The 13,642-nt window shown below is 34.5% G+C and overlaps 1 protein-coding gene across 1 annotated transcript; it reads left to right on the top strand.

Moving 5' to 3' along the window:
• Positions 1-1,834: 1,834 nt before the first annotated feature.
• Positions 1,835-2,414, top strand: LOC108998941. The gene has a single exon (XM_018975711.2). It carries the CDS (start codon positions 1,847-1,849, stop codon positions 2,186-2,188), a length of 342 nt encoding a protein of 113 aa, XP_018831256.1. The 5' UTR covers positions 1,835-1,846; the 3' UTR covers positions 2,189-2,414.
• Positions 2,415-13,642: the final 11,228 nt, after the last annotated feature.

Below are 13,642 nucleotides of genomic sequence, written 5' to 3'. Positions count from 1 at the left end.
AAAGCTTGGATCATTGCCTTCAAAAGGATCTCCTTCCCAACCTATGACAAGATCTTAGTTTTCCAGTTACTCACCTTGCTTCTTACTCTATCCAGTATGCTACTGAAAGCCTGATATCGAGTCCTACTAATGAGTGCAGGTAATCCAATATACTTTTCTTATGAGGTTGAAGATCTAATCCCTGCAATACTCAATATATGGCTCCTGACTTCCATGCAAGTGCTTATGCTAAAATGAATAAAGTCTTATCTCTATTAAGCCTTTGGCTTGAGGCTTGTTCATAAGAGTCAAGAAGGCCATCCATTCTACTCCACTCTACTGAATATGCTTTACAAAATAACAAGTTATCATGAGTAAAAAATAAGTGATTAATACATATTTTTCCTCGACCCATAGGAATACCTGTTATAAAATTAGTGGCCTCAGCATGATTAAGAATGGCACTCAAAGCCTCTAAATATAAGATAAAATGGTAGGATGACAGTGAGTCACCTTGCCTTAACCCTCTTGATGCTTTGAATTGTGCTTGAGCGGAACCATTGAATAGGATGGACTAAGAAATAGAATTGATACATCTCATAGTCAAATCAATCCATCTATGATTGAAACCTAACTTGGACATAGTTGCTTTAAGGAAGTCTCACTCCAACCTGTCATAGGCCTTACTCATGTTTAAGTTCAAGTCTATGAAACGAGATTTGCCCTTCATCCTCAGGTTCATTGAATGCATAGCTTCATAAGTAACTATTATATTGTCAAGAATCAACATTCCTGGAATAAAGGCACCCTGAGTTGGAGAGATGATCTTAAGCAGTATCTTCTTTAGTCGATTTTCCAAAACCCTAGAGATTACCTTGTAAATCACATTGCAAAGAGAAATAAGCCTGATATCTTCTTTGGATTCTTCTTCTTTGGGATTAACACAATGTGAGTTTCATAGATAAGGCTCAACTCTCCACCTGCATTGTTTATATTAGGCCTAGACATATATATATAAAGAAAAATGCTAAATGTACTTAAGAAAAAATTACAAAAAATTTACTTCTCCAAATGTCAATTATTGATATGTTAAAATTATAAAATTTAAATTTCAAAAAAAGCTAACAAAATGAGTCTTGTAAGTAAAATTATAAGTATATGTAGCACTACTTATATACAAACTCTTCCGAAAATGCATATACTAAGGTCTTATGTCATGCTTATCCTCTAGATCTGCGTACCAATAAATTAACATTATGATCACATTTTAGACTTCCTGCGGGTTCTTAAAAATTTCTTCTCTACAACTCATCAATCCAACCCCTTGACTCTTCTCTCTCTCTCTCTCTCTCTGATCTCTCAAATGTACCATATATTAATAAGTCATCTTCACAGGTCCAATGTCAACAACGCGAACAACGCGTACAACGCCAAACCTTCGTTGATTAGGCGATCCGGTATAGCCGCAGATCTTCTTGCAATTGTCCCACTAGTTTCCAATCGCTTCAGCTCTGCTGATATTTCATGATCCTACAGTATTTTGCAAGCGACCTTACATTTACAAGGCATTAGTCTTTCATTTTAATTTTTTGTTTCAATCATTTCGCAGGTTACGTCTTGCGCAGTACTTTCATTGATTTTCTCAGAGACAGATCATTCTTTCCATAGAATCATATATTATAAATTACTCATACTGATCTCTAACTTGTTTCATGGCTATAGATCAGTAGTACTACTGCATGAAGGAAAAGTCGATATTTTACAAACGATCAAAACCCACAAATTAAAAGGTTGCTCGATCCGGACATATATATATTTATATATATATATATATATATATATATATATATATATATACGACGACAACATGAGCAAACGAGCCAACGGTCCAAAGCTGGAATTGGAGCTGAACTTGTCGCCGCCAAGGCGGGAACACTCGCCTGCTGAGTCTCTAAATGTTTCGAACTCTTCTTCGTCGGAAATGTCCGTTGAAGGCTCATGCGTTTCATCAGAGCCTGAAGATCAGCCTATGACGTTGCAGTACTCCCCAAGCAACGCGGAACCCAGATCGATGATGCTCGTAGGATGTCCCAGATGCCTCATGTACGTCATGTTATCCGAGTTGGCTGATCCAAAATGCCCCAAATGCAAGAGTACTGTCTTGCTCGATTTCCTCAAGGAAGAAAATGCCAGGAATACAAGAAACTGAGCTAGCTAGCTGGAGCATGCATTTGCATGGCTTCCTTTTCCTGTTCCTCATCAGCATCAATTCCAACTGCGCGCTTCTCTTCTCTTTTTTTCTTTCTTTCTTTTCTTTCTCGATGCTAGCTTAATTTGGCTTGACCTTATTTATTTTTCTAATTCAGCTTTTATTTTCTTTCTTCGATCAGCTTTAATTATTTTAAGGTGTTTCTCTTGTCTACTATATATTAATTATTCCTTTTTGGTTCGTCGATACTTTGTGAAATTTGGTTGCATATTACGGGGGAAAAAAGAAGAAGTAAACTGCTTGGTTCGATTCAAACAAACAAGATTAATGTGGATTTTTCTTGTTAATTTCCTATATATATATATGAAAAATTATATACATCATACTGTGATCCTATTTTTATCTTATTAAGTAAGATGTGACACAATTATCACTATTAAATAATCATTTATTACATTCTTTTTTATTATATATATATATATATATATATATATTAGATAGGTAAAAAAAAGAAGACATACGTATAAGTTAAGCAAATTAATGTAGTTTGGTGTAATAAGCCGAATTTACTTTAAAATAAAAACATATGTCGCACCACGTCAAGATATTATAAGCACCTGTCTGAAAGTAATTTACTTTTTTAAAATTTCTTTGTTCTCGATCACATAATTCTCACTTCGAGGTAGCTGAATCGTCATGATCACTTTGTCGATGCTGCATGCATGCATGTTTCCTTTGGCTATGATCTAATAAATTGGCTTATTTTTCGGAATTAATGGACCAACAACGTCCTGTATAGTCTGAAGGGTAATTTAACTCTGAGTAAAGAGACGGATCGATGACGGTAGGTAGCTCTACACGTAGCTGCATTAATCTTTGTCTAGTGGCCGAAGTATATCTTTGGGACCAACCCAGCTAACTTTCTATATATTGGCTTTTGCTTATCTGCATGCATTTTCTAATTTCTCTGAAAAATAATTTCTTTGGTCCATATTTGCTTGAAGGGTCAAGGTCGAGGGTCCTCGATGTGTTTAATTGGCAGTGGCAGATCATTAAGGACAGCCCCCACCCCAAAAACAGAAAGTTTAAATCAAGATATTTTTCAGGAAGAAAAATTACTGCATAGCTTTTTTTCATGTTATTTTTTTTATCAAATTTTCCTTTAGAAATTATAAAAGACCATTTATAAAGTACGTAGTTGATTTATTTTATGAAAAACATTTTTCAATTCTTCCTTAACTAAGCCCCCTTTAATATTTTCTTTAATCTCTAGCTTCTACTTTATCATTTCTATGTTTTGATTTTTCAATTTTCCCTTCAACATTTTCTATAATTTTATTTGTTCTCTCACTTGATCACAACATGCATCCATAACTTCGAAACTTGATCACAACATGCATCCACAACTTTGAAAAACCAGTTATGTTGAGTAATATTGCCAGATACAGTTATGAGTTATGCAAGTGCCGCACACTACTTATTTTTAAAAAAAGTGAGGTCCATCATTAAAAAGTTAATTTTTTCATGTACGTTTCACATTTACTAATTTTTTCAAAATGAATGCACGGCGTTTACGCACTCTATAACTACAAATATAATTTATCTTCCCTAAATTATTTTAAAGAACAAACAGTAAAATGGATTAAAGAAAAAAAAATTTGTATGAAAAAAAAAACAACCCTTCTCCCCCTCGGATTGATTAAGCCTGGCTGATCTGGCCACCTTTGCCGGCCATCCTCACATCCTTTTTGTCAGATTAGCGACATAGGGCTGGATTCAAGCCAGCCCATCTTTGGTCCCCTGGATAGATCGGCCTTTCATGCAAGGCATGTGATTCAGTATTCTCTGTTTGTGCAGAAATTCCAAAAGGAAGTGACATCCTCGATGCATACCAAGTACTCAAAGCTGTATGTTATTGGAAACCTCCTCCACCACACATCTTAAGTTAAATGTGGATGATCACACATCTTAAGTTAAATGTGGATGATGCTTTGTTTTTTTATCAAAGGAAAGTTGGAGTTGGTGGTGTTCATAGAAATGAATAAGGTGAAGTTATTATGGGTGCTAGCAAAGTGGAAAATGAAGTGACAAATCTTGAAGTTATTAAAGCTCTAGCTATGTTTCGGGAGTTACAATTTTGTGTTAATTAGGGTATCTCCAATTTAATCCTAGAAAGTGATTGCTTGATGTTGATTAATGAGCTTCAATTCTTTGGAGATTCTTTCTTATCTCTTAGAATTTTATTAAGAAAAATACGGAGATTTATGAAAGATTTTAATGAATGTTCAGTGCTAAATGTTCACAGAATGGACAATGAGGCAGCATATAGATTAGCAAGATATATTTGGAAAGTGGAGAATATTAAGATCTTTGGTGGGATAATGTCCCAATAGTTGTATCTCGGACTATTTGGTTTGATAAGAACAATTTATAATCTCTTTGATTCAATAAAATTATGTTTTTCTAAAATATATATATATATTTATAATTAGTATGAAAATTCTGATAGTGACACCCATGTGCTATGCCCGATTTGGATTCAGGACGGTATGCATTTTTTTTTTTTTAGCAATAGCTTCCTTATGTGTTTAATGAAATTCGCTTAAATTGAATTTTAAATATGTTTAGATATTAAATTAAATTTATAAGAAGTTACTTTATTTTTTTAATCTTTTTCGCCTGCAGGTCGGCAGGTCAGGACTTCATTAGCTCATTTCATCAGTTTTGCTCACGTCACATCTCACATCACCGTCCAGCTTCTGACAATAAAAAACAAAAGCAAAAAAATGATGAAATTCCTTTATATTAATATTCAAAGGAAAATAGTAGTGGTCCCGTCCCACGAGTTTACTTTTAATTCTGACCGTTTATATTTAATTTTTTTGAATTTATTTTTATTTGATGATTAAAAAAATAATTTTTAATATATTAATATATTTTTAATTTTCTAAATATTTAAAAATATTTACAAAAAAAATTAAAACGTAAAATTTGTACTAATAGACATACCCAACTGTCAAAGCTGAACGTTACACTAGCACTACTCATATTCAAATCGATCTTATTTCTACTCTGCTTAAAATACCCTTCGATTTTGTCCTCTTCGCATCTCTGCCGACAACTAGTGACTCAAACTCTCTCTTCTGCTTTCTATTTCTTGTTGAGAAATAAAACTAACACAAAAATTAATAATTTAATTAAGAATAATATTATATACAGTTGTAAAGTTTATAAACACTGCACAATCATTTTGTAAAATAGTAAGATTTATTATTAAAAAATTAATTATTTTTTCATATAAATCTCGCATTTGCTTATTTCTTTTAAAAAGATTGTACAATACTTACAGACTCTAGATACAAATATCATTTAGCTTTAATCAAATGTTGGGACAGAAGATAGATATTGGGGCTGCAATATTTGAATAATTAATTATAAAAATAAAATTATAAAAAAAAAAGAGTTTAAGCCCATTTATTTACATCGAATCTTAAGAGAAAGTGTGTAGACGGAATAAATGCTCAAACTGACAGCAAATTCTGAAGTGAAGGCAAGCGTAAAGAGGGGAAAGAAATTAAAAAAATAAACGGATAGTAGACCAGTAGTACAGCGTAGTAAGATTATAATTTTTCAATGAAGTTTTGAATTGAGTGATATTTAATAATTTGGTAATTGTGTGTTTAGATGTGATAGGTCTAAAACAAAATCCAACTGAAATGATCGAGCTGAGCTATTCAAGGATCAAAACAAAACCTAAGTTAAAAAACTAGGAAATATCTTTTCTAATAAAAAAAAAATACTTTTCTATGGAAATTTTAGTCAACTGAAAAAACAAAAAAACAAAAAGCAAAACCACCTGGCCTTGGGGTGGCTGGGTTCTAGCCACCATCCCGTGGTCACGATGTTTAGGCCACCCTCTAACGTCCGAATTTCGACAGCCACATGGGTGGCCGAGACATGGCAATCCAATGCATGGTGACGACCATGGCCACCACACGGGTGGCCTTGTCCGGGCACCTCCATTGAGACATAGGACAGGAGGTGTTCCATCAAAATCTCTTATTAATTATATATTAGCACTACCACATGAACCTCGTCTAAAAGGCTATAAAAATATATTCTTAGTAGGTACGTCGGGTTCTACCACTTTCACTAAAAAATTTCTCCCTACTCCTGAGAATTTTAATACACTTACATGCTTATAAAAAGAAATAACATATAAAATGGTCATTTAAAAAAGAAACCACAACATAACAAAAATAATAAATAAATAAAATCCAATTTTACTTTTTAAAAATAACTTGGACTTGCACGAAAAGAGGAGATGGAGGGCCCTCCCACAAAGGCCACCTTTGCGGGCCACCCAACCCTTCATATTTTGTAAGGGGATATTGTTTTCATTAGGGGTGGACAGGTGTGCCCCTGTCTCGCCCCTCGCCCTTTATGGGTGGGAGATAGTTTAGATTTTAGATTCATCTCTCGTGGTTGGGTGCCCCTGTCCGGATGTCGGAAATCTTATTGGTCTCCACGGCTGTCTGCCCCACCATGGCCACTGCCACCAATGATGAAAAACAACCGGAAAAGTAAAAAATAAAAATAAAAAAAATAACAAATTTATAGATCTATCTCTAAAATCTTCAAATCTATCATCTAACAACAAATTCAAGAAATTAAGTGTGTATATTTGGGCCAAGCAGATGGGGTAAACTCTGGGCAGACCTGGCCCAACACAGGTCCCGTCCACAGCCAAAAGTTTATGGGCACCAGCCTGCACGCCCCCCATTTGCAGACAGGGTGGGCGGGGGGTGGAGCCCCGCCTCCACCCTAGTTTTCATTGCAAGTAAGTAGTCTTAGTTACAAAGAGTGTTGTTATGTTAAAAATGACATATATATATATATATAATTTGTTCATGTTAATTTTATTCAGAGATGAGGAAAGCTCGAGTTTATTACCAAGTTATATTTTACGTTCACAAGAATTCAATTATTTATCGAATGAGTTGGGCATATTCACAAACTAGTTAATACTAATCATATATACTATTTATATTAATCTTATAACTTTATTTGCAATTTTTGACAAACCAAGATTGAGTTTTTACAAGTATTTGTATTATTAATATAATTTGCTCTCATCCTTTTACATACTTGAGATATTTTTATTGCAAATATAGATTTTGTTTACGGTAAAATATAGGAGTTTTGCTACACAATCTCCACCACATTTAGCACTCTACATTTTTTTTTAAATTTTTAAATTTTTTAATACTTTTTTAAAATTTTTTTTGAGTTTATTCTTTTTAAATTATTTCAAATTTTCTATTTATTATTCATATAATAAATATTTGATAAAAGAAAAAAATAATAAAAAAAAATATGTAGAGTGTGGAGTGTTAGGAGGTTGTAAAGATTTATTGAAAACATGGTGAATACAAAATCATATTGGACTGATTGCACGAGTTTATAAGACTCGATTCAAGAGTTTTTTATTTTACAAATTATTTCGTTTAATAATTAATCAAAATTTTATATTTATAAACAACTCATTATATAAACAAAGTATATCTTGAATTTGATGGAACAATCTTAATTCACGTCCGACAATCGAAATACAAGTTCAGATTTTACCTTTCGTGGGCCACGTACGGTTCTCGCTCATTATAAGGCCGTGGACCAACTTTAGAGTCATGGTCCAAAAAATAAAGCAGACGATTCAGTGAAAATGTCCAAAACTGCACTGAACTTAACGTTATGGATGTAATGGGTCCGGTACGATCGATTTTGGACAACTATTTTGGATCGGATTAATTTTTTTGGACTATCAAAGATTCAAAAGTCCGGACCGCTTTGTTTCTGTCCGATCGGTCCGTTTGGATTCAAGTCTTTTTTCTTTTTAGTTTTCCAGTTTTTGAAAAAAATATATATAAAAATGAAAAAAAGAATAAAGTAATGACTTAATTTAAGTTGTCTAAATAAGTATACACTTAACTAATTAAGTATTTTAATAAATAAAATAAATTAATAATGTTAATAGTCGGTGTATTATTCTTACATATATATTTTATACTTTATAGTCCTTTTACTTTGACATATTCTCTTTTGTATAAGTGTATTTTCTACTATTTGTATAAGTTTAATGCTAATTGCTTTTTGTACCTAGTACAAATAGGGATTGTATTATTATTTTCAATTCATTTCATTCAGTCTGTACATTTTACAGAAATAATATTTTTCCTTTTCCCTTAGATTTCAAGACTCTTTTTCTCCCCTTAGGGCTCTGCTCTTTCATCTCCTCTCTAGGGTTTCATTCTTTACATGGTATAGACGTTTTGCTTTTATGGCGCCGAGTCACAAGTCCGTCTCTAAGGATTTTGAGAGTCCTTTCTTTCTCCATCCTAGCGATAGCCCTGGCATTCTTCTGGTCACTCTGCCACTCATCAGCGACAACTACCATACCTGGTGCCATTCCATGGCTATGGCCTTATCTGTGAAGAATAAGCTCAGTTTTGTTGATGGTTCCATCATCGAACCCTCCAACTCAAATGATCTTTTTTTCTCTCTCCATGGCTTTGTTGCAACAATATGGTAATATCTTGGCTTTTAAACTTTGTTACTCCGATATCTCTGCTAGTATTTTGTATATTACTACTGCACATGAGATCTGGTTAGATTTGAAAGAACGTTTTTATTTTTTTATTTTTTTAAAGAGTTAGGGTTACCTGTCCAATAGTGGCCCCTCCCCATTTTTATTAATAACCCTCACTTGTGGCAGAGGAAAATCGTGGTTACAATTCAAGCATCTGGGGTACAAACTCAACCCAACATGCCAAAAGAAAACGAAACCAGAAGAAATAAAAACAAGAAACAAACAAAACCTCAAGCATAAGACAAAACAAAACTAAATAATACGAAGCGAAGGCATCCCGAAGTAGTCCATGCAAATGAGGCCACGCAAAACTCGGGGAGTCTCCATCGAGTGGGAAAAAACTGAATCACTACTAGAAGCCCCATGCTTGGCTAATCAATCTGCAACTTTATTTTCCTCTCGAAAAACATGGTGAATTGAACAAGTCATGGAACTCTTAATGGCAAGAACTTCTTCCTAAAAATCCTCTAGATACCATAGCCCACATCTTTTACTTCTCCACCAAAAAATAAGAGTCATAGAATCAAGTTCAATTTCCACATAATTGAGGGATAGAGACTTACAAACTTCAAGCCCATGAAGGAGAGCTGAAAGCTCTGCTTGAATATTAGAACCTATACCAATAAATGCAGAAAAAATATGAATTAACTTACCATGATCGTTTCTAATAATCCCACCTACGCCCGAGGCCCCGGGGTTACCCAAACTGCTACCATCTGTGTTTAGTTTAACCCAACCCACCGGAGGCCGTTGCCAAATAATAGCTTTGCAACGCCAAACGAGAGGGAAACTAGGCTGGACCTGCAAACTCTCAAGTACCTGCAAATCAAAATCAAAGATGTGAGAACTAGCATGCATATCACGACAAATAAGATTAATCCACCGATGAACAGAATGAATGATGTCAGAGGCGGTTTCAAAGTGACCCTCCATACGTATGAGATCCCACATTGCTTGGGAAGGAGAAGTTCTTGCTCTTTATAAGGTTCTAATGGGGCTCTAATTGTATCATTGACTAGTCCTTTTGGAGTATAGGCCATGTGGTTTGGGCCTTCCATTGGGGCGTTACAACTTCCTTATATGCCTATGAGAGAAACTTATGCTTCCAATTGCTAAGTCTATGCCACACACAATCAGCTATGTATTTGAAAGACTTGTCACGAGATCTTCCAATTAAAGCAGGCACTCCAAGATACATTTCAAAGTTGTGAGATGTTTGTATTCCAACAATAGTTAGGATAAAGTTTCTTATCTCTTGATTGGTGTTTTTATTGAAAAACATTGTTGTTTTCTCCCAGATGAGTTGTTGCGCCGAAGCTCTTTCATACAACTCTAGTAATCCTTGCAATCTACTCCACTCGAGGGAATTGGCTTTGATGACAAGTATAATATCATCTGCAAAAAAAAAAAAAAAAAGAAAAAAGAAAAAGAAAAAAAGAAGAAAATAAAAGTGAAACCCAAAACACCCCTCTAGCTAGCAATTGGAACCCCATGGAGGCATTTTTTGCACTCAACATGTTTAATCAATCCACTTCGAACTTCTAAATACAAGAGAAGATATGGACTTAGCGGATCTCCTTGTCTTATACCCCTACCAGGTTTGAATTTTTCCTGAGGTTCTCCATTCACCAGAATTGAGTAAGATATAGATGTTATACATTCCATAATGGGAGAAGTCCATATATCATTGAAGCCCATTTTCTTCATTACCAATTTCAGAAAACCTCATTCAATCCGATCATACGCTTTACTCGTATATAATTTTACAACCATATAAACCCTCTTTACCATGGAACTTACAATGCATAATATTCAATGTCTCATAGGTAGCAATAATATTGTCAGATTTATTCTCTCGTCATTTAGGGACTAGAACAGAATATTTGTAATATGTGCTTCCTATAGGTATTGAATTCACATAGTAGGAATCTTAAAATAAAATTTTAGATTCACTTCACTTACAGATCCAAGTTGGGGTTGTTGATCTGATTGACAAAGGAAAAGCGGTGTTAATAGAGGTATAGATCCATTTTTTTGACACTAATTGAGTTGCCTTTAAATAACCATTAATCGCATATTTGATGGAACTGTTTCAAGAATGAGTTAAATAGTTCATTCTCATAGAAGAATTGGCTAGCATTTATGATGTTTTTAGGCGCAAAGTACTTTGAGCACATTATTGTTGCTTTTACCATTTTGGTACAAAAAGCGTATGAATGTTGCTGGTACTTTTTGTATGTGGCCTAAACTAACTATTTATTCAAAGATACACAATATATCTAGTCATTATTATTAACGATCTATTGAACAAAATAAGTTCTTTGAACATTGTTGACAATTCTAGAAAAGTGTCATATTAAGAGAGATGACGATTGGTTGTTTTAGATTATTAATTATCACCTTGAGTGGCTTTCCATATACTATGAGGTAGTGAACATGAGCTTTTGAAAATATCTCAGACTTCATGTCTCGTGAGACTGTTTACAAAAAAAAAAAATAGTTTTTAGGAGCTTTTGTAAAAAATCCATAGGCGATTAATGAGATGATGAATAACAAAGAATCTATATTTTGAATTGAGATACTCATACTATTTTGTATTTCCATTATGGTTTACTCATGTGAGTTAGAGGTTGGGGTCTCACTCTGGGGTTAATATGGCTTATTTGATTGAGTGAATTTATGATGCAATTTGGATAAGTCATTAAAAGTAATGACTACATTATTGTGATTGTCCTTGGGAGCAAAGGTTTTAATTTCTTTACTCTTAATGAAAAACAAAGGTTGGTTATCTCACATGTTGTTGTTGAAATACAAGAGATTCATTTTGAAATCTTGAAGTCGCATATTAAAACTTGCTGAATGATATTTATGGTCAACTTTTGGATTCTCAAAAGTCGCAGTTGGACTCGCTGACTATAATCTAAGGTTCATGTTGTGAGTTTGACCTAAATGTAGTTGCGATGAGTCGCTGGCTTCATGGTTGTACAAAGGCTTTTTATTTTTAAAAGCTGGGTCCCTTGGTTAGCGCATGCTTTTTAGAAAGTTACTACATATGAAATTGCACATGGAGAGAAATGATCATTAAACACCAATAAAGACTTTTGATTTAATCATTTCTAGTTGACCATGTGATTTCTCTCCTTCATGTTATTGCTCGTTGTGCACATGATAATGATGTGTTCTATGATCACGTGGTTTGGCTGGGAGCATTTAATTAGCAAACATATTCACCATGAATTTGGGGTTATGATGAAAAAGGTATGTAGACAGGCTTAAATTGACACACTCACACGAACAATCGTCTCTAACTCTTAGATAGCAAGCGAAGATGAGACATTTAGTCCATTGATGCTTATGTAGTATGTAGAGATGGTTGACACAAATATATATGTCACCTTAGCTAGGCTAAGAAGAGGTCTTTGTTACTTGTTAAGACTGTATAGTGATAGCCCACAATCCATGTAGCATGTGTTTAGTCAGATGCAAGATCCTCTTTGTCGCTCTAGATTGCGAGCAATTGAAGGGAGTTGGGTTAGGCAATTGGAAAATGACTAGACTAAGATCTATATTGTATACTGAGTTTAGACATATGTTTTGTTTTGGAAAGAGAACTTTATAGTCGCGTGTATTTCATACTACATATGCTTTTACATCTAACAACAGAGATGAGTAAATGGATCTCTGCTTCCTCATCGTGTTAGTCCTGTAGGTCATAATTGATGACCTTAGATGACCTTTGACCATGTCACAAGGTTGAAGTTTTAGTGTCTGCTACTTTGGCATGTTGTCTATGACCATGGATGATACGGTCTAGAAAGACATTGCTGGGAAAACAACTGGACTAAAAATGAATTATATGAGGATGAAGAGAAGACTATTTGGTAACACATCAATATTGTGTTTGTAGTCACTGCTAGAAAGTTATGTTGCTTCTCAAAAGTTGCGACATAGCTATGGGTAAATCATGTTTTATAAAGATTAAGTGTTGCTTTGAGTCATTCGGACATGAGAGGGATTAGAGATGCTTAGTTATATGTGACCAAATGACTTGGGGCATAAAGAGACACGTTTAGAGATATTTCTATGTCGGTATTCTCTATTAAGCCACTTCAAGAGTCTTGATGGTTGGCCTTTAAGGCTAGCCGAGGGTTATAGTTAGAGGGGCTATATAAATAGCCCCTCTCCCTTTGGATGAGGTACTTTTATGCACAAGTAGAAAATCATTGTATTTAAACTATAGTTCTCTCACGTTCTGGTATTTAGGTAGTGGAATGGATGAATGTTGTTTTGGTCTTACCATGTAGCACACTCCACTATCGACAATGATGATTTCGATTGTGCAGCAACGATGAGAGATCCGTGCAACAACCACATCAGATCTGAGATTTCCCACTCGAGGTAATATCGCTTCCATGGTACTCTAATTATATAACAAGAATGAACTTCAATATCAATTTTTGGGTGGGATGCAGATACCCATGTTGACATAGAGGTTGAGGTCGTGCAGATGGGTGGGACAATAGATGACATTGAGATGAAGATATCTCTCAAGGAAAGGAAGACTAATATAGCATCTACGGAAGAAGGTAGACGCATTAGAGTATGCCGAGATAGAAATTGAAATAATCGATTCGACTAGTTTTTTAGTTATTTCTTGATGATCCTTAATGTCAACAACAAACAAAATCCCCATTTTTAATGTGAGCTCTAAGCCATAGTCCCAGTTGTTGAGCTATAGGATTGTTACCCAGGTACACCCTTCTAGCACCCCGTCCCTGGAATGGGAGGGGGGAGGCTTTGCCCCTCAT

Source organism: Juglans regia, chromosome 14 (genome assembly GCF_001411555.2).
Source record: "Juglans regia cultivar Chandler chromosome 14, Walnut 2.0, whole genome shotgun sequence".
Taxonomy (NCBI): domain Eukaryota; kingdom Viridiplantae; phylum Streptophyta; class Magnoliopsida; order Fagales; family Juglandaceae; genus Juglans; species Juglans regia.
This window is presented reverse-complemented; position numbering and strand designations above follow the sequence as displayed.